At 38.7% G+C, this 21,424-nt stretch overlaps 1 protein-coding gene across 3 annotated transcripts in view; it reads left to right on the top strand.

Annotated features, from left to right (window-relative positions):
* The window catches only part of LOC113525848 (RNA-binding motif, single-stranded-interacting protein 1), a 55,506-nt gene that overhangs the window by 5,665 nt on the left and 28,417 nt on the right, over positions 1-21,424 (top strand). For 2 of the 3 annotated variants that reach the window (XM_053233872.1, XM_026912447.3), the window contains exons 2-3: positions 223-395; positions 20,665-20,846. In XM_053233872.1, coding sequence (XP_053089847.1) covers positions 223-395; positions 20,665-20,846 — 355 coding nt within the window. Of the gene's footprint in view, positions 1-222; positions 396-11,480; positions 11,817-20,664; positions 20,847-21,424 lie in introns of those variants that run through there. The other variant, XM_026912448.3, reaches the window with a different exon arrangement.

Below are 21,424 nucleotides of genomic sequence, written 5' to 3'. Positions count from 1 at the left end.
AACCTCTGTCTTTCTTTCTTTGGGGCTAAAACAGTACTTTTGCACCCTGGATATGTTGGTTTGTATTTTGCTTTGGGTTTTTTTTTAATATAGAAGAATAATATAGAATATACTGTCTGCTGCAGCTCCATTTTAACCGGAATCTCTCTCTCTCTCTCACTCTGTGTGTGTGTGTGTGCGTGCGTGCGTGTGTGTGTGTGTGTGTGTGTGTGGAGCGCACAGTGCTGAGCGCTGAGCGCGAGGAGCTGAGCTGCACGCACGGGACGGGACGGCGGTGTGCTTTGGCCCCGTGGACAGAGCGCAGAAGTGTGTGTCCCTGGATCTTGATGGGCAGAGTGTGGAGGCAGATGTACCCTCAATACTCCTACTATTACCCGCCCTACCTGCACGCTAAGGTAGGATACAGGATACAGAGTATGCACGGAGCTACCCTGCTATTGGGCTGAATAAGGGCTGAATAACGCACTCGGGGTATTTTAGCAGAAATCGCACAGAATGTGACCGCTTTCACTTTCTAAGTTTGTGATTTTCAGGGCTCGCGGAACACTCCCGTTTTGGCAGCTGCGGCGGTTTCTCGATGCTCTGTGTGTGTGTATGTGTGTGTGTTGTGTGTGTGTGTGTGTGTGTGTTGGTTTTTGTGTGTGCTATAAATTCCACTGGCCATTACATGGCTCGCCTCTGCCAGCTGTCCAGGTGAAACATTGGTTCCACATTGCTGCCTAGAATAAACCCTATGAACGCATGCATTTAAAAAAAAAATCCCAGCATCACAGGCGAATCCCCTGTGCTAAATTAACTCTTCCAGTGTTCTTCTGTGTCCAGCTGGTCTTATATAAACATGTAGGTGTTATTTCCACATTGGGGATTTGCTGTGAGGATGATGGCATGCAGCCTGCATCTCTAGCAGGCTGATTCTTTTCCTTCTGCAGCTGATTAGTGCTGTTTGTGCTGCACAAAAATTATGTGGCAGGGATTGAAAAATTTGAATATGATATAGGCTGCTAATACTGTTACGATCAGATTAAGTAGTAATTCAGCTGATTCGTTTCAAAACTTTAAACATGACTAATATACCAGATTTGTGGTGTGTGTTTCATGCCAGAGGGCACAGCCCAAATCAATACTGAGACCTTTCATGGGTGGAGCTGATCCAGTATGTTGTCTATTGGCATGATACATATTTCTGCACCTGTTTCATCTGGCCACATGTTGTCTCAATCCAGCCTTCCTGCAACTGCTGCTGAAATCAGTGCCATGACATACTATATGAACCAAAATTTTTAAAAATTCCAATTTTACGCTCCAGTGAGAAAAATCATGCTTAATGTTTCGGACAATGGTTAATAACTTTTTTAAAGTGCATGCACATGTCAGTTTTAAAGCATGGCTTATCATTCTCTTTAAATTATTGATCAGGCTAGAGGTTAGGCTAATACACTGTTTTACAGTCATATAGACGTGACTGATTAATATGACTTAATAAGCCATAAATGTACAGTTACGCTTCTGGCACATTATTGTTCACCATAAATCTCAAACTAACAGTTTTTATTTTCTAACAAAATGGAAAGAAGGAGTGTTTCGGTGGAATGGAGTATGGGATAGAGCGTGCTGGACTTTGTATGAAATAGGCACAGCTGGATAACGCCAAAGCAGAAGGGCGGCACACCGAGCATTGTTTTACGACATGTTGACTTTGTGTGGATTGAGCCATATATACAAAAGAGCATATAACTCTAAACAGTGCCTTGCTTGTGACTATACAAAGATTACTCAGTCCTTAAACTGTTATAGAGCAGAATGAATGATCCCCATTCAAGCCCAATCTTTAGAGAAGTGATTGTTTTTCATAATTAGACTGGTGTTTTTTATTCTATCGTTTTATTGGGGATGCTTTTGTAAGATAAGGACAGACACAGAGACAAGCAAAGAATAGCCTATTATCTTTGCAGGCACATCTCATTCAGGGTTATGTGACAGCAAGCTTTGATCTTGATCTAAAAGGCTGTGAGACGGCGTATACTGACACTGGAAACTGAGAAAAAACAGCATTGTTACAAGCATCCACAAGTGGATAACGCACAATTAACATTCAAGCTGTATCCAAATACAGAAATATACAAATATAAAGGGGTTACATATCCAGTCCAAGAATATCTATATTTGTCTGAACACAGGAGTTACAATATTATAAGTATTAATGTATTCAAAAGTCAGTTCAATCTGTTGAGCAGATTTGAAAATAATTACACTAGTTATAAAGGCATCAACTCCTTTTTTTTTAGGGAAATCAGTGTCTAGTTCTCAAATCAAATCAGTAGGCATTGGTTATGCTTTTTACAATGGTAACTATTTACTAGCAATTTCCAAAGGAGAAAATGTTTTAACAAAAAATAAATATTGTGCTTATTTAACAACTGTTTGTGAGCTATGCTAAAACTGAAACAATGTAATTCTGATGATCTGTGCCTAAATTCCCAGGAGTATAGCAGGAAACAAGCAAATTCCAAGCAAATTGTGTTGCAATACCATTATGAGCAATTTCACGTTATTCAAGAAAAATGTCTAGTTTTTGGTGGCCTGCCTCCGTAAGCATGGGCCTTTGAAGAGAAGGATTTGACCACATTAACTCCCATTGGACAATACACACCAAGCTTGCCAACAATAGCATTAGTCTGAGGCTGAAAAAGGCCTATACAAAGTTTACAATAAAGTTTGAATAGTTGCCTGGCAGCAGAATGTACACAATTAAAGCACAGCGCGGTCATGCTCATTATGTGTGCTCGGGTCTGACAGAACACCCATTGTGTTCACATGATTCTCATTCTGGGAAATTTTCACCAGCACGGGGAAACACTCCAAAATCTTATCAGTGCGGTGACACTGTCAATCAGACACATGCAAATAGGTCAACCAGTAATCACCCTGCCATGCTGATATGTGTAAACATATCATTAAATTAAGATGAAATGAAATAAGAGAAATGACTTGAACAAGTGCTGAATTGTTGCTGCTTGGTGCCAGCATTCAATTACAATGAGAAGATACAGAGTAAATGCTGAATGCTGCTGAGGTTTTGGAGTGTTTATTGCTTTCTGACTCTGTGTGAGATGAATATTTTATTTCTGCATTGATGAAAAGTGATAAGCATAGAAAACAGAAATGGAGCTGCTCAGTGACACAGTGGCCAGAGCAGACTCTGAAAAATAATAGAAATGTCAATGTCATTCATTTTGCCTCAAGCAGTATATAGGTGTTTGTTTTTATTTAATAATCTCAGCATGTCTGGATTATTATTGCATTGATTTTACAGCTTTAATAGTATAATAATACATATTTTCCAAGTAAAACACACAGCTTCTCAGTTTATTTCCACATATTAGTATATTTATATGTATCAAGTTATGAGTAGGCTTAGCAAAGTGTATTTAAATATTTTGAACATTCTGTGGAGTTTTTTTTATAGTTTTGGTCCCATGAAAAGGTCTTTGGAAAAACCTTTGAATTCAGCATTTTATAGATATAATTATGGTTTAATGCTAGGTAAGCAGCTGGGTTACCTTTTCACAAAAAACATGCAGAACAATTTCAATGTAAATTTAGGACAGTGGCTGTGTGCATGTGCCAAATGCTGATTTTTGTAAGATGTTTAAAAACATTTATAGCTTCATTATAATAGGGCTATGTTTTTGCATGTGCAGAAACATTCCTTTAAGCTCAGCGCTATGCTGAAGAGCTCGGGTTTCTGTTAAAGGGGACGTGTGAGGCAGTGCGTAGAGCGCAGGGTTTTCACCAACCTACCATCCCCTCACATTGCAAGAAGCTAAACTCACCTCAGCTGCCTCTCTCATTAGCTCTAATCATGTGCCTGTCTGCTGTCTGGCCTTGGAGAACCCACAGTAAGAAAGACAAATAGATAGGTTCTTCATACAGTTTTATCTCAGGGCAGTCAGATATACTTCATACTCATTATTTTTTCTGCCCTTTGTGGTCATTCTGTTACCGGCTTCATTTCTGGTTTATTACTCTTTGTCAATCCACGAATAGGGCAATAATATCATAAGGAGCAATAAAATAATCAATCCAAAACAAGTAATCCAAAATTTCAGTAGCAGAAGTCTAACTGATCTAACTCTAACTTGGTAATAAATTAAAAACTTGTCAAAGACTAAGTGTAAAGCTTAAAATGTTTTGCCTTGTCAAATATCTCTGCTCTAATTAAAACTACAATGTCCAAATTTCATACATTTAGTAAAGGTAAAGTAAAGGTAAAGGCAGTAAAGGCAGTGGTGGCTTAGTAGTTAGGGATCTGAACTACTGATTGGAAGATTATCAACCCTGGTACTGCCAAGCTGTCAATGTAGGGCCCTTGAGCAAGGTTCTAAAGCCTCATCTGATCAGATCAACATATGTTTCTTTGGATAAGAGCGTGATGAATAAATGTAAATTTCAATGTGATTTGTTTAAGACAGCCTAAGGTGAAGCTATAGGTGTGCACTGAGACTGGCATCCTGTGGGACCCAGCAAAGAAGTTGCAGGAGAGAGCATTTTTTTTTTCACTCTCTTGCAGGCAGGAGGAGGTGGTCAGATAAGTCAGGTCCATAAGTATTTGGTCCGTGACACAGTTTTCATAATTTTGCCTCTGTACGCTGCCACAATGGATTTGAAATGACACAATCAATATGCGATTGAAGTGTAGACTTTCAGCTTTAATTCAAGGGGTTTAACAAAAATATTGCATTACATTTCTTGTAGCACAAAAAACTCACATGTACATCTGGTATTCAATTACAGCAATGTTATAATAGGCCTTTCCGGCATTTTACTGTACCACTTCTAATCATGCTCAGCACTCCAACCCTTCCCCCAGCCATGTCTTCTTTCTTCTCTCCCTCACACATGCACATACTCCACAGCTCACTACATATGTGTGTCTGTGTGAGAGAGAAAAAGGCTCTCTTCCTGTGTGGCAGTACAACGTGCTTCCCCCTAACACACACACATAAACACGCGGTGTTCTCTTAGTTCACAGCGACACACTCAATGTCGTGGTAGTTGCAGTTGACGATGATTGCATGGCCTCCTCAGAAGAGTTTGGGCCCTCGGCTGCTCCTGAACAACAGACGCAGAAAGGTAAATACAGATCTGGGGGTTTTGGAAACACTCCCACTTATGACATAGTCCTTACTCAAGATTCGTCTTATGACTGTCACTGAAAGAAGATATGTATGATAATCAGAGGAAGCAGAAAGAGAGAAGGAGTGAACAGGAAGTAACATTTAGTCATTTCTTAGTATTGAATGGTAGAATTGAAGGCTGTATAACTGAGAGTGAGAGAGATAATAAGAGAGAACAGAGCTGCACTCCATTCCAGTCGGGAGCAGCTATGAGAGAAATATGCCCAGCCAAGTTGCAGGCTCGTTTTTACTAACACACTGAGTTCAAAACCACTTCACTTTTCACACAGAATATTCATCTCACTTTCACCTCAGTCCCCCGCAAGACGGTAAGTTATATTAGAGAGAGAGAGAGAGAGAGAGAGAGAGAGAGGGGCAATAAGAATGTGATCAGCATGTAATTTTGCCTGAGGGCCTATTACGTGTGTGTATGTACAGTACTGTGCAAAACTGTTAGGCATCCTGAAATATTTATCAATTTTGACTTTACTGTTAGTCTTTTGCATTAGTGTGGCAGGAGTAAAGAATACATTTTAGTAAATTATCCAAACAAAAATGTTGCAAAAAGTTGTCAACAAAGTATCATTATGGAAAGAAGAATAACCAACCACTTTTCAGATAAAACATCATTTAAGCTTTCTGAGGCTGCAGAAGCTGAAGCAAGTGAGACAGCCAGCGTCTCCAGAAGAACTGTGGCATGTTCTCCAAAACACTTGGAAAAACTTACCAGCCAATTTATATAAAACTGCTTGACAGTGTTCTGGAGAAAACTGATGCAAACCGTGGCCAAATATTTGTTGGATTTATTTTTCTTTTGACTGTTTACCACTGTTTATAGTAATTTACTTGACATATAGAAACTTTTGTTCAGAATTTCGAAAGCACCTTTGCTTCCCAGATTTTCTGTACATAACTTTTGCACAGTACTGTAGATATTGAGACTTACCATTTTCCTGAAAATTTTGGTTAATATTATAAATGTTATTTATGTTTGCATTTACACCAAAATAATGCTTAGAAATATAAACATATAAAAGTGCATAGGTCATGGCTGAATATGTTAAAATTGCAGATTTGTCAGTCAGATTTGTGCAGAAATGCATGCCTAAGCTTTCCTATGCTGGTGTTTTCTCTGCGCGTGCTGCACCGACAGGTGTATCATATTAAAGCAGCCTGCACTTCATTGCTGTTTTTTTAAAAATTGTATGACTAAATGCCTTCACTGTGTGCCTTCCTCGGTATACTTTATCGCTCTAGATCTTATGTTAGACGGTATCAGTGCTAGATAAAGTTGTGAACATTGTGACAGCTTGAAGACAGCTTGCTATTCTTTTCCTGAGAATGTATTTTTGGGTCTGTGCAGATGGAGATACTGTAGATTTACAGTTGAATTAGGTATTGATGCCATGCTGGTGTGTTGTAATATTTAAGAAAAAAACATTTTTAATACTATTTACTTTGATGTTTGTTATTTATGTTAAACATAAGAATAAGAATTGACTTTGCAATAACATATCTCTCTCTAGCCGACTATTACTTTCTTTTCTCATGTTAGCTGATGCACACAGTAGCCTGAAAGGTCACTGTAATGAAACCCATGTGCCTTTGCAGTACTGTATTGTCAATCCACAAGTGTAGGCGTCATTTCTTACCATTCAGCTTAGAGAGCAACCAGCTCAGTAACTGCAGAAGTACTGAAACAAATCTACAGAAGGCACACAAGACCAAATCCTTAAATTTCCCTCAAATTAATTTAGCTTTTTTACTCATGACTTTTCGGTTTATTTATTGGTATATTTACATGGTTATGTTATCTTTCTGCTGACTTTAAACATTTTCAGTTTTCTGAATTTCAGATTTCTGATATAGAACATGTTTTCATTACACATAACACTGATAACATTTATACAATCCAGCTAATTACACCTCATTACAAATGTTACCCCTGGTTAAGCTTAGATTGAGGGGATGATTAGTGGTAATAGCTTTTCTTACAACTTTATTAAAAATCATTTATTGGTCTTTATACCACAGTTCTGTTGAATTCTCAAATCTGGTCAAAAGTGCGCTGATTGATTTTCTATAACAGCACAGCTCAAACGCTGGTGAGGGAACAATTGTATATAGCTGCTTTAACATAAGTGATAACAGGAACTTATTCGTCTTGCAGATATTCCATAACATTATACATAATTATAAACAGTTAAAAAAGTATGAAGTGTTGTTCAGTAATCTGGCCGAAACACACCACCCTGTCACGACAGGCCGCATCATGCTACCCCATCATTGATTATTTTCCTATAACCTTACATCCTTTTATATTTTATTCCTCTCTTAGAATTCCTATGGATTTGGTCTTTTTCTGCATGCCTAGAGGTTGATTGATGTGGTCACACAGGGTGCATATTCATGAGGAGGGCCATAGAAGACTGTGTTTGCAAAAAAAAATTGTCAAACACCCCAGGATTAACCAACAGATGAACTTTAACTCCTGTGCCTAGCAGTGAATTGTAAGGTCCAGTTTTTGTATCTGTTTATGCAGTAGATATTCAGCTCTTTGCTTTGTTAAAATGGCAGATATTCAGGTCTGTTGAGATTCTAGCGTACAAAGCAGTGGTTACTGCAGCAGTGGTCATTGCAGATAAAACTTGAACTGTCACGTTTCAAATAGAGGAAACACCATTTTGGCAAAGGTGCAATTAATCCAAAATGATAAACAAATTTAAAAAAAAAACAGTAATGGTGCAGAATACAGTTTGTCAAAGATCATAGATGTCTCATTTAGCAAGCATTATTATTATTATATTGTCAAGAAACAAAATAGTGTGGACTTTGACGTGTCTATAAACAATTTCATTATTCCATTAAAGCGAACTAGTTAGCAAATGGCACCACTGTCATTTCATCTGTTTAACAGGTTTTCTTTTAAATTCATTACTAGGGCTAATGCTTCATTTTCAACTCATATGGAGGATGAAACATGTTCTTTGTAACAAAATTAGGTCTCGGCATGGCTGGCATGGTACTCATCTGGTGTTGTGTGTGTGTATGTGTGTGTGTGTGCGTGTAGTGCTCTGTGTATTGTATGAAAGTTTGACAGGATAGGATGAAGTAGCCAAGTTAGAAGAGATTTTTCATAATGCAGTGTTCTGCTTCAGGCCACATCAGAATTTAGAAGAGCAGGCAGAAAGTGCTGAGGTCGGGGGATATTTTTGTAGATAACAGGAAATGCCGGGTTGAGGTTTGAGGACAAGCCATCAAGGTTTCAGGTATAGAGAGAGAGAGAGAGAGAGAGAGAGAGAGAGAGAGCATCTTGAACTGTATAAGCAAGCGAGAAATGACCAATGAAAGAGAGTTTGGCAGGAATAATGTAGGCTGGAGGCTAGAGTGTTTACAACACCAGGGAAACCAGTTCAATGGTTATATAATTCATTTTCATGTGTCTGATGGTAATTATTTTGACTTCAATTAGACTGCATGAGAATGAGTGTGTGTGTGTGTGTGGGAGGGGGGTTGGGAAGGGTCTATATCTGACAGGATTTTTGACAGTTATCTGACAATATCTGACAGTTTTGACTGCCTTTTACACAATCTGCAGCTTTTATTATTTAAAAGAAAAAAAAGAAAGAAAAAAAAAAATATATATATATATATGTATATATATATATATATATATATATATATATATATATATATATATATATATATATATATATATATATACAGTCAGGTCCATAAATATTGGGACAGTGACACAGTTTTGGTAATTTTGCCTCTGTACACCACCACAGTGGATTTGAAATGAAGCAGTCAGGATGTGACTGAAGCGTAGTTTTTCAGCTTTAATTCAAGGGGTTTAACAAAAATATTGCATTAACCGTTTAGGAATTACAGCCATTTTTTACAGAGTTCCTCCATTTTCACAGGCTCAAAAGTAATGGGACAAACTAATATAATCATAAATATTAGGATTATTTTTATTACTTGGAGGTAAATCCTTTGCAGTCAATGACTACCTGAAGTCTGGACCCCATGGACATCACCAAATGCTGAGTTTCCTCCCTTGAGATGATTTGCCAGGTCTTTACTGCAGCCATCTTCAGTTGCTGCTTGTTTGTGGGTCATTCTGCCTTCAGATTTGTCTTCAGTAAGTGAAAAGCAGCTCAGTTGGGTTGAGGTCAGGTGACTGACTCGGCCATTTAAGAACATTTAATTTCCAAGCTCTTGGGCTGCTTTCACAGTATGTTTTGGGTTGTTATCCATCTGTACTGTGAAGCGCTGTCCTATCAGTTTTGCAGCATTTGACTGAATCTGAGCAGAAAGTATAGCTCTGTACACTTCAGAATTCATCCTGCTACTTCTATCAACAGTCACATTATCAATAAACCCCAGTGACCCAGTTCCATTGGCAGCCAAACATGCCCATGCCATAACACTGCCTCCACATGTTTGACGGATGATGTGGTATGCTTTGGATCATGAGCCCTTCCTTTCCTTCTCCATACTTTTCTCTTCCCATCACTCTGGTACAAGTTAATCTTGCATCAGAACTGGTCAGGCTTTTTTTAGAGGTTTTTTAGCAAAGTCTAATCTGGCCTTTGTGTTCTTGAGTGTTAACAGCGGTTTGCATCTTGAGGTAAACCGTCTGTATTTACATTCATGAAGGTGGCTCTTGATTGTAGACTTTGACAATGATAGGCCTACCTCCTCCAGAGTGTTCCTGACTTGGCTAGATGTTGTGAAGGGGTTGTTCTTCAATAAGAAAAGAATTCTGCAATCATCCACTTTAGTTGTTTTCTGTGGTCTCCCAGGCCTTTTGGTGTTGCTGAGCTCGCCAGTGCATTCCTTCTTTTTAAGAATGTACCAAATTGTTGATTTGGCCCTCCTAAAGTTTCTGCTGATAGGTCTGTTTTGGTTTTTCAGCCTAATGATGGCCTCCTTCACTTGCATCAACACCTCTTTGGACGGCATATTGAGAGTTCCCATCTGCTACCAAATGCAAATTCAACACTTGGAATCAGCTCCAGACCTTTTATCTCCTTAATTTATCATGATATAAGGAGGAAACAGGCCACAGCTGGCCATGAAACTGCTTATCAGTCAATTGTCCCATTACTTTTGAGCCTGTGAAAATGGAGGAACTCTGTAAAAAATGGCTTTAATTCCTAAACGGTTAATGCAATATTTTTGTTAAACCCCTTGAATTAAAGCTGAAAGTCTACGCTTCAGTCACATCTTGACTGCTTCATTTCAAATCCACTGTGGTGGTGTACAGAGGCAAAATTACCAAAACTGTGTCACTGTCCCAATATTTATGGACCTGACTGTATATAAGCCTACTTTCCTTTTGGTTACTGAGGCTAAGGTTAGGGTTAGGTTTAAGTGTAGGCATAGCATTAATTAGCGGCATTAATACTCGCTGATGGAAGGTCCTAAAATAGACAAATGCGTGTGTGTGTGTGTGTGTTGGGTGGGTGTCTGTGGGTGCCTGTCTGTGTGTGTGTGTGTTGGGTGGGTGTCTGTGGGTGTGTGTGTGTTGGGTGGGTGTCTGTGGGTGCCTGTCTGTGTGTGTGTGTGTGTTGTCCTGCGGGTTTGTGGATTGTAAAAGACCATTTTGCCTTATTTAACACTACTTATTACGGCTGTACCATGTCCATTCTCCTTACTACAAAGTTATTATCTGTCTTCTACTTTTTTCACCATCTTGTATTTTTCTTGGAAAATACTTTTGTGAAAACAGCTGTAAAAACCATGCCTCATGTGGGTTTTGACAGCAGGCTTATAAATGCTATATTAAAACAGATAGCTCAGTTTAGATCATTAACAAACAGATCAGTTTCTCTTACTTCTTTCTATTTTCTGTTAGAAACAGAGCTCGCAGAAAGTACCCTCCTTATTTACTAACTACAATTGTTTTAAGGAAGCAGTAAAAACACATTTTGGTTAATAAAAGTATGGTTATTTTATACTCCAAAATGTGTTAATCCAGTCCAGAAAATACAAACCACATACTAGTTAATGGCCGCACAGAGGAATGTAAAGTATGCACGCTTAAGGAAAGAATAGGAAATCGGGGGTGAGTTTTGAGTATTTAATTATTTATATGAAAACTTGGAATTTTATATAAGATATAAGATGCACGGATTTGTAAAGTTAATACATTTGATTGGGATTTGTTAAAACAACACATAAAAACCATGATTCTTTTTCTTCATATCGAGTTCTTTTTTGCTTGAGCCACCCCTTTGCCAGACAGCGCAATGGTTTGGTCCGTAGTGGGAGGGTTTGTTCTGTGGGGAACTCAACACAGATCAATGAACGGAGCTAAACAAACGGGTTGGGCAATCGAACTTAAGGACGGTCGTGGGATGTATGAGCCCTGTATTTTAACATATAGCGTTTTTTCCTGGTAGTTTTTGTGTACAGACGAGTCGAAGCTGGATTCACTAATAGCATCGACAGGTCTCTATGTTTTATAGAATCAGATATACAACTTTACTACCTTCCAGTCTCTTGGATATTGACACTTACGAGCGCGAATAACAACTGACAGTAAATCATCTGTGCGGCGGAACATCGAGTTCGAGGATGATTTTTGCGAATTCTGGCAACCCGCTGAGAAATACATATCGTAAACAGGTAAAAGAGCAAGCACTGTTTTTGACTGATTGTTACTACTGTTACCGACCAAGTCGGGCTTGATCCTACCAGCCAAATAATGTATGAGCAGAATAATCTGTGTTGGGTTTTGTGTAACACTGGAACTAACTCTTAACATAAACAGCAGGCTGTGTGATTATCTTCCAAATACTAAAGGCTGAAACATGCATGAGTCTCATTTAAGCCTATGTTTAACCCTGTGTCAGAGAGGGTTGTGGATTATAAAGATAAGAGCCACTTCCGATCTGTTTGGTTATAAGTTTTTTTTTCTTCTTCTTCTTCATCTAACAGCCTTTCATTCACAAACTCAGTATTTCAATTTCACAATACCAGCTTATGATCTTAAAGGTTAAAAGATTAAACCTAATACTAGGAACCTGTCAATGCAGATCTTCCATGTGATATTTTAAATATCAGCTCTTAATTCCTGTAAGCTATCCAACTTGATAAAAGTGAGTTTTAGACATCATGGATCAAGGATTTGAGCTGCATCTCATACACACTAGCTACAGTCTTGATGTGGGGTTAATCTGAGGGCAGGTGAGATCGGATAAGTGAGATAAGTGACCTTAAGGGTTCTTCTCTTGTCCCTCTGTTGGAAGTCTTAAAGATTCCATGTAGAACCCTACAACAGTGTTTTGCTATCAGAAAGGGTTCCATGTAGAACCCGTAGTTATCCAACGAGCAATTAAAGAACCCTTGAAGAACTTTTTTTTTTTGTCTAAAAGTGTATCTATAATCCTAGGAGAATTGCCTAGCATTGTTTCTGTCATAAGTGTTAGTCTAAATGATAGAAATGGCACACCATGTTTTCAGAGTTGATGAAGATTTCAAAATTTATGAGCTTGTCAGAACATTGATTGGCAGTAAAGGAGAGATTAAAGAGGATTAAGCATACTCATAGGCAGGTTTAGCAGTGTGTGAGCTGAGTAGGGAGAGGTTAGGAGATCTCAGGGTGAGGCCTCTTACTGGTAAGCCAATGTATTTCCAGTGCGGATATGACTAGCTATCTGAGTCTGGGGCAGGCCGATAACAGTCTCCCCTCCTTAGACCGTCTTTCGGTTTTTTCTCTCTCTCTCTCACTCATGCTCTCCTTTTCTGTCAGAGCTGAATACACAGCAGTAAGGAACAATCAGGCTTTGAGATTGTCAGAAAAGCCAGGTCTGCTGGAGTGTGGCCAGGAAAAAGAACTGTAAAAGTGGACAGGGCTGCTCTTTCCTCAAAGATGCTCTTTGTCCTCTCTTAGTTCCAACCAGTGTGGAACGCTTCCTGGTAGAGCGTTTGTCCTCCGTTGGGATGATTAGATAATGTTTTTATTTTAAGAGGATTTGAAAGACTACATTGCAAAAACGTATAAGGGATGTCGTGAGATGAATAATGAATCCCCTGTTCCTCTGTGCATTGTTCTACTGTTAAATAGTTTTAAATATGAAATATATAACGGGGAGGGTGACGTGACAAAAATATCACGATACTGGACACTTCTGTGATTCATTATATGTATGATAATATATAGGTTTGGTAACAAACTGGCAACAAAACAGTAGTGTTGCATTAAAAAACAGTTCAGTTACACTTTCATTTAACAGCAACAAAGATAAGTTATGTGACACTGAAAAGCATTACATACAAAAATGAGCATCTATTTAGCCACTTCCAATCAGAATTAGTGTAAAACTTAATTTTTATAGAAATCCTCGATTATACCTGTGATATCGTAGAAAAGTTTATTGTGACAATATCTGTATGATTATTGTCATATTGCCCAGCCCAGTTGAAGGCTAGAAAAAGGCCTGGCGACATATTTCCAATCTTCAACTGTCTAGTTTGGGTGAGTCTGTGCCCACTGTAGCCTCAGATTCCTGTTCTTGGATGACTGGAGTGGAACCTGATGTGATCTTCGGCTGTTGTAGTGCATCAGTTTCAAGGTTCGACTTGTTGTGCCTTCTTAGTTGCTTTTCTGCTCACCACGGTTGTAAAGAGTGGTTATTTGAGTTACCTTAGCCTTCCTGTCAGCTCAAACCAGTCTGGCCAATTTTCCACTGACCTCTTTGATGAACAAGGTGTTTCTGCCCACAGAACTGCTACTCACTGGTTGTTTTTTTTTGTTTATGCTTTTTGCACCATTCTGTGTAAACTCTAGAGAAAATCCTAGGAGAGTAGCAGTTTCAGAAATACTCAAACCAGGCATCTAACACCAACAGCCATGCCAATGTTATCAAGAACAAAATTATTCCACATTCTGATGTTTGATGTGAACAATAACTAAAGCTCTTGGTCTGTATCTGCATGATTTATATATATATATATATTTATATATATATATATATATATATATATATATATATATATATATATATATATATATATACATACATACATATACATATACACACACACACACACACACACACACACATATATATATATATATATATATATATATATATATATATATATATATATATATATATAATGCATATATACATTGTATATAGTATAGTATATGTGTATATAGTATATCGCATATATAGACATACAGTACTGTCCCTGATAAATGATGGTGTCCTGAAGTCATCATTAGTCACACAACATAGCCCACAAAAATCATTATGACTTACCAAGCTGCATGATTATCTGTGATTATAATATTACATTAAATATCAGATTTAATTGCATCAGACATTGCTTAATACAATTCTCTGACATGTATCATTAAATGATGGAATGGGATAAAATTAAATAAAAAGCATTAATTTGTAAATAAATATGTGTAACTAGCACAATTGTGATTTTCTATTCTGATTTTCATTAATGTACAGTTTATTGTGTTCTTGTCCCTTGCACCCTGCTTAAACACTGTCCTAATCACAATACATTTCCTGATGAAATCCTCTCACTTCTATCCATTCTGTTATCTCGTTCTCATATAATTCAGATAGGGTCGGCCTCATAAGAATGCAAGCTACAGCCATATTGGCTTTTGGACAGAATTTGGCTCTCATACTTGGAAGTCCTGCCAGTGTTCCTTCTGGTTGGACTCATGATCCTGTCTCATTTGCCATGCCATGACCTCATAGCCTCTGTGCAGCTGTTTTATAACTATACTATGAAGTGCCTTTGGGTTGCCAGACCATTTGAATAGTGGCTTGGGCCTGTCCTGCTGCATAATTGCTTTTTTGTGCATAGACCTTTCATGGAATGATATTTTGCTCATCATTACATCTGAGCTGAGGCCTGTTTTTCAGCACCCTGTAATATCAGTCTCAGACAGCAGGGCTTTAGCTTTACTGCAACTCCTGAACAGGTGCTGGAATAAAAACACGATTTACATTTAATCTTTAATATAAAATTAAAAACACTTATCAGGAATGTTCAGGTCAGTAGTGTGAGGGGAAAGAGGCATAATTGCCCACATTTGGCCAATTGTCTTTTATTATCAGAAGAAAAGTCAAATTCAGACTTACCAAGATGAGTCTGAGTAAATTTGTAAGAAATACAATGAGCCACATTGACAGAACCATGGTCATGCCTTGTTCTCCTCTAATGAGGCCGATTTTAGTACTCCTGTGTCTCTTAGAGAGAGTGTGGAGAAAGCGAGAAGCTGGATTCGGGGGATTCCTACAAATATTAGCTTCAGACCATGGGCTTATATCAAGAATCCAAACATGTAACATGTAAACAAGATATTCCTGCGTAAAGTTGTACCGATCTAATACTGAGTATCGGTATCGGGGCTGATACTGATGTTATTTTGCATAGAACGTAAGGTAAAATTGTCTTAAAGGCCCTCATGATCAGGCCTCTGACATTTTGCAGACCCTGGCAACCCAAGCGTGCAGACCATACGGTTAATAATATGATGTCAGTTTTGGATCAGCATTAGATATCAGGCAGTACTTTAAGCTGTACTGGATTATACTGAAAATGGAAAAAGTATCTCTGAGTATCTCTATTCCTGACTATTACATCATGTTGGTCAAATATTATGATGTGTATAAATACACAAAAAAGAAAGTTTAACCATTGATATTAGCAACCATGTGGTACACCATGATACATAGTTAACGATTAATATTGTGGAATATGTGGTGTACATGTATGTATTATAGTTTCTGAATGAAGTAACAAAGAAATTTTCTGTCAGTTATTGTTATTAATATTTCTCTGTTTGAATGTGCATTGTGTTCAGTGGGTTAATGTGTCTCTAATTTGGAAATATAATAATTACACAGAGAAAGCAGTGAACCCTTTTGGTACCCTTTTGGATAGTGATCTGTTTAGACACAGAGCACAGACATAGGCCATCGCTTTAAGTTAAATGTTAAGGTAGATCTGCATTCCATTTAACTGTCATTTTACTTAGTCACACTGTAGGAGTTTTGCTAATGTCTTCCTGAATACTGTCTTTGACCAGTTTGGGCTAGCTTTTCTCCAAATACAGCTATATCAGGGCTGATCCTTTCTTTGGCCCTGTCTCAAATGGTGCACTAATGGCCACGTGGTGCTTGTTTACTTGAGCCTGAAAGGTTTGCAAGGCTGTAGGGAGTCCCATTTCCCATTTTGGGCTCCCATTTTGCTCACAAACACCCTCTAGGCACCCTATGGCACAGCCTGCATCAAAGCAGACTCAGCAGTGGTCGCAAGGACTAGTCATAGCGGATAAGATGAGAGTCAAATCAAGTTAGAGTCCTAAAGGGTCTGTCTTTTTAACCAGCATAGCAACATGAAGGTAGCATTAATGTAGCATGTAACACCCTGTGCAAAACAACAAATCCCACCAAACAACTGATTAAACTGAATGTGATACTATATAATCTGTAGTATACCCACACAGTGTCAGTGAAGGAACGGATGATTAAACATTTTATTCATCAATGGAAAATGAAGTTTAAAGTTTTGCTGGTCATTGTTTTACAACAAATTATTTGTAATTATTTCTTGCTCATAGCTTGTAGAAACAATCTTTACAAGTGTTTGCATGAGTAATGACATGCAAGTTTGTGACTCTCCATCAGTATCTCAGCATGGCGAACCACTGTGAAAACACACTGAACATAACAGGCAACAAATGCTAACTTGTAAAACTCTCAAGCCCTCGATCACTCACACCTCTCAGCCATGTCAGCAAAGTGTGAACTTGGAGAAGGACCACAGGACTTAGGGTGCCATTTGGGATAAGGCCATAACCATTGTTTTCTCCCAGCTGTACTGTTTTTACTCTAAACTAGGAAGATTTTCAGTCTTATTAGTGGTTGAAGCAAAGAGTAGGTTCTGGCCTATCCCCTCTCCTTGAGCTGGAATTTTACGGTTTCCTCTTTAGCTTGTGATTCATAAATACTTTCGAGATGGGAAGCTTCAAGCACAGCAGCGCAGTTTAGTTGTGTTCTCAGAAGCAGCTTTCTGTGAAATTAAAATTCCAGCCAGTTTTTCTGGCCAATGAGAAGCTAGCCAGGTTTGGTCAAAAACATAGTTAAATACATACAGGGTTATGAGGACATGAGCAGAGTGTACTGCCAATGTGTTGTATCTCTGCTTTGGTTCTTCCATAGGGAGGAGAAAAGGTCTGGAACACTCTAAAATCCCAGACAGCGAGTGTTAAATTGCAGAGGAGACTTGTGAACGCTGGAAAGACGATCTGAGCCTCTGGAGGACGTCCAGACTGTGATTGCTCAACGCTGTCACTGCCTCATTCCTCGGATTCCGAGCGCTTCCTCTTTTCTTGTGACTCCTTGAACATACTGTGAAAGAGAGAGAGAAAGGGGTAATCAGAGTGGAACAGAGGGAGTACTTGAAGAGGAAAAGCTCCCCAGCTCAGAACATCTGTGTCCATGCAAACAGGACGGAAGTGATTGGCTCTGCCGTACAAGAGCTCTTTTATAATGTGAAGAATAGGGCTATCTAACCGGCGCAGTAAAAGCCTGTCCAAATATCCCCCAAGATTTTCTCTGGTATGCGTGGTCTTTCAGTGGAGAACCTGTTTCCGGCCTAATTAAGGGTTTATATTTATAGGTTTCGCGCATATCTGATTAAATGGTTGGGAGTGCACAATTTGTTGATTATATAAGAAGTACTGAGGCAAAACGTATGTTACTCAGAAGCTTGCTGTTTTGTGGTTGAATATTAAATACATTAACATCTCATATGCATCTCACGTGAATTTCTTAATGCTTAAGCACAGCATAGTTTCAGTTTTGCATGCCCAAAATAAAACAGAGATAAGTACTTGAGGTGCTTTACCTCACAGTTGTAGTAGGTTTTGCACAGCATACGCACATCACACCCTGCAGGTTTGACGCAGTGTTGTCATTCTTTTCCTGTTGCTTACTTTTCATTCCCAGACGTGCCTCTCCGACTGGTTTGCATGTAAGGACCTTGGCATGCAAGTGGTTTCCTGTGTGTGTGTGTGTGTGTGTGTGTGTGTGTGTGTGTGTGGAATCCCATGGGGCAGAGAAAGGCTGTATTTGCAGTGTAGAGCTTGTCATGGGGACTATTAGGTTTCTGCTAGGCATGCTGGAAATGGCTGCTTTTCCATCCTGCTTGCAAACATGCATACATACATTGTAAGTAGCATGCATTTTTTAAAATGTAAAATAACAACAAAACAAGACCAATCCTGCCACGAAGCTCAGCAGCATTTATGTCTTGTACACACATAGTCAGCCTTTTTTTTCCCTGCCGTGCATTCAGCTCTTCTGGTTTGAGAGAAGAGGTGGAAAGGGAAGAGGATAGAGCACAGTAGAGCAAGATATTCATCTTCATTCAGCACTGACAGTGTGGAGTTATTTAGTTTGCAGTCAGGAATCAGGACCCATTTGTACAGCAGACTACTTCTGTTTGCTCCTTTTAGACAAACTGGTAGGGTTATTTTCTCAGAATAGGAGCAGTATTGCGTTTTTAAGTTCTATTTATAGGTTAGCAGCTAGAAAATATGATTAGTAGTCCGACTGGCCAAGCTAATGTCTTGTCAAGCTTGCTTTGTGTAGGCCAGGCATGTATTAGTTTTAATGATTGTCTGTTAACGCATCATGAATCTGACCAGCGCCCTCAATCCTGTCTTTACCTTTTTTCATCTCTTGAATGTGAATATAAATATTAGCGTTTTAAAACTATAAAGCTCTCCTCAAATATCAAGCATGTTTTCAGTGACATTCAAGATATTTTTTTCAACCCTAATGAATTCATTCTAAATGCAGATTGTGAATGAATGATATGTATTTTAAACACAGCAGTCTGTCGAACGTCTACATTTACATGCACATTGCATAGGAACCAAACTTACACACACAACCTTTAGTGCCAGCTTAACCCTAACAGCAAGAGGTCTTGTGAGTCTTAGCTCAGCATGTCAGCTGAATTGTCTATCGCTTTGCTTGTGCTTTTAACAAACCTTAAATTATGCCAGTTTCGGCAAAACATACTGAATATAAGTATGAAGTTCAACTTTGTAATATGAACTATGGGCCTTATTTATCCATCTTTTAGTAAAGGTATGTAAATCCTTTTGTAGGCCAAACTTGAAAATGTTTCAGTAACCCTGATTAGTTTTCTTCTTTATTCATAAATTACAAAGTGTGTTCTACATTTAGTGATGCCCACAAAACTACAGTGCGCAGAATGATTTAGTGTGCACTAAATCTTCGAGGAAAGCAGCTCAGCCATTGCAGTGTATCATCTACCACAGGCACAGACTAACTCTTCCTTGTATAGGGTGCCATTTCTTTTGTCCTAATTGAATAGCTAGTCTTATGTGTAGTAATTTCACAAGATTTCATGAAATATTCACTAGATTTGTGTTAATAAGTAAACAAACAAATAAAGAAAGAAGTAAATAAACTTAATTTAAATAACCAAAATAAATAAAATTGCAGTAACTCATGCCAATTATACAATTTGAAGCTGATCGAACCAGGTTTACAAGAGTGAGTCTTATACGTAAATTTACACAAATTCAGGAGTTTTCGTAGGAAACAAATGCTTTTCTGAGCTAACAGGATTTTCATGGATACGACATCTTGAGTAAATGCTCCTGTGAATGATTTATAAGTAAACTTGTTCGTATCCAGCTGGATAAATTAGACATTATGTTTACGTATTTTGCACCAACATTTCGGTCATATATATGTATAATGCCTCTTGGGCTGTTTAACATGCTTATGTGTAATATAAGCAAAGTATCTAAACTATGTACAGTTTCTTTCTCATATCTAGTGTAATACTGCAGTTATAAGATTGATTGGATTTAAAGTATTAATCTATTTAACAGATTATTTTATAGATTATCCACCTCTTCATCTTCCAATTTAGGTGTACACATGACATTCCTGAATGGCCTATCAGTGTGATTATTAATCCATGCATGTAAATGGGACAAGTGCAGATCAGTGCAGTCTGCATTTTAGAACCCATGCATTTCAGAGTAAGATTTGTGGGTAGCTGTCCCACCCCGATACGCATCAGGATGACTACACTAGCCCTTTTACAGTAAGTTCAATCAATATGACACACCCAGGTTCCATTTCTTCTTCGATACGCACATAATAAATGCACCAGCGGCAAGCAGGATACCCCATGGCTTTCCTGCAATCCACAATCATCTTTTGTTTATCTAATAACTGTTGATATTCCCATTAGTCTTACTGTCACTTACCGCATTATTCATCTACGTTGAGTCCAAAATGACACTGACCTGCAAAAACTCTCCCTATATCTGTTCTCGCATTTCTTTCTCACCAGCAGATCTAAAGGCCATGTTTGCCTTTCACACCTATGTGTTTTTGTGTGTCTTCACCCTGACCGTGTTTTGTTTTTCTGTCACTTTTGGCAGCCCCCCGTTGGCCCGTCGTCTCAGCCCATGGCTCCCCCGAGCCCCGGAACCAACAGCAGCACCAATCAGAGCAGCAGCAGCAGCAGCACAGCAGGCTGGGAGCAGCTAAGCAAAACCAACCTGTACATTCGCGGCTTGCCCCCAGCAACCACCGACCATGACCTGGTCAAGCTCTGCCAGCCGTGAGTACACAACTTCCTCTCATTAACCCCCCTATTGATCTGCTATTGATTCGTCTTTTTTTTTTTCTTCTTCTTCTTCTTGGCCTTGGTGAATACAAGACTTAGGAGGGCCTTGGACCAAATATTAGCTTCATATGAAGGTAGTAATGCTTCCATAGACTTGTGTGTGTGTTACTGGAATGGACGAAGAGATTGGAGAAAAGCCTCCTGCAGATTTGAACAACTGGCTGAGGCTCATTAATCCCAATTGCACTCTGAGAGGAATGAGCTGCTATGAAATGGAGATCGATTACGGCTCGAGGAGGGAAATATGGCCTCAAATACACAAACATCAGTCTTGTGTATCAGCACGGCTCCAGATCCCTCACGCTGGGTCGTGTATATAGTTATAATCAGTTGAGCCACAGTGCAGTGGTTGCTGCTTTTGTTAAAGCTGCCTATAGATGTGAAACTAATGATGGCACCACACAGATAGTACAACCATGCATCACAGGTTGTTATGGTGTTATGAGATGTGTAAATACATTCAGTGGTATTTCACTGTGATTTTGCAGCAGAGTTAGCAGTGATGGAAGTCA

The sequence above is a fragment of the Pangasianodon hypophthalmus genome, chromosome 5 (genome assembly GCF_027358585.1).
Source record: "Pangasianodon hypophthalmus isolate fPanHyp1 chromosome 5, fPanHyp1.pri, whole genome shotgun sequence".
Classification (NCBI taxonomy): domain Eukaryota; kingdom Metazoa; phylum Chordata; class Actinopteri; order Siluriformes; family Pangasiidae; genus Pangasianodon; species Pangasianodon hypophthalmus.
This window is presented reverse-complemented; position numbering and strand designations above follow the sequence as displayed.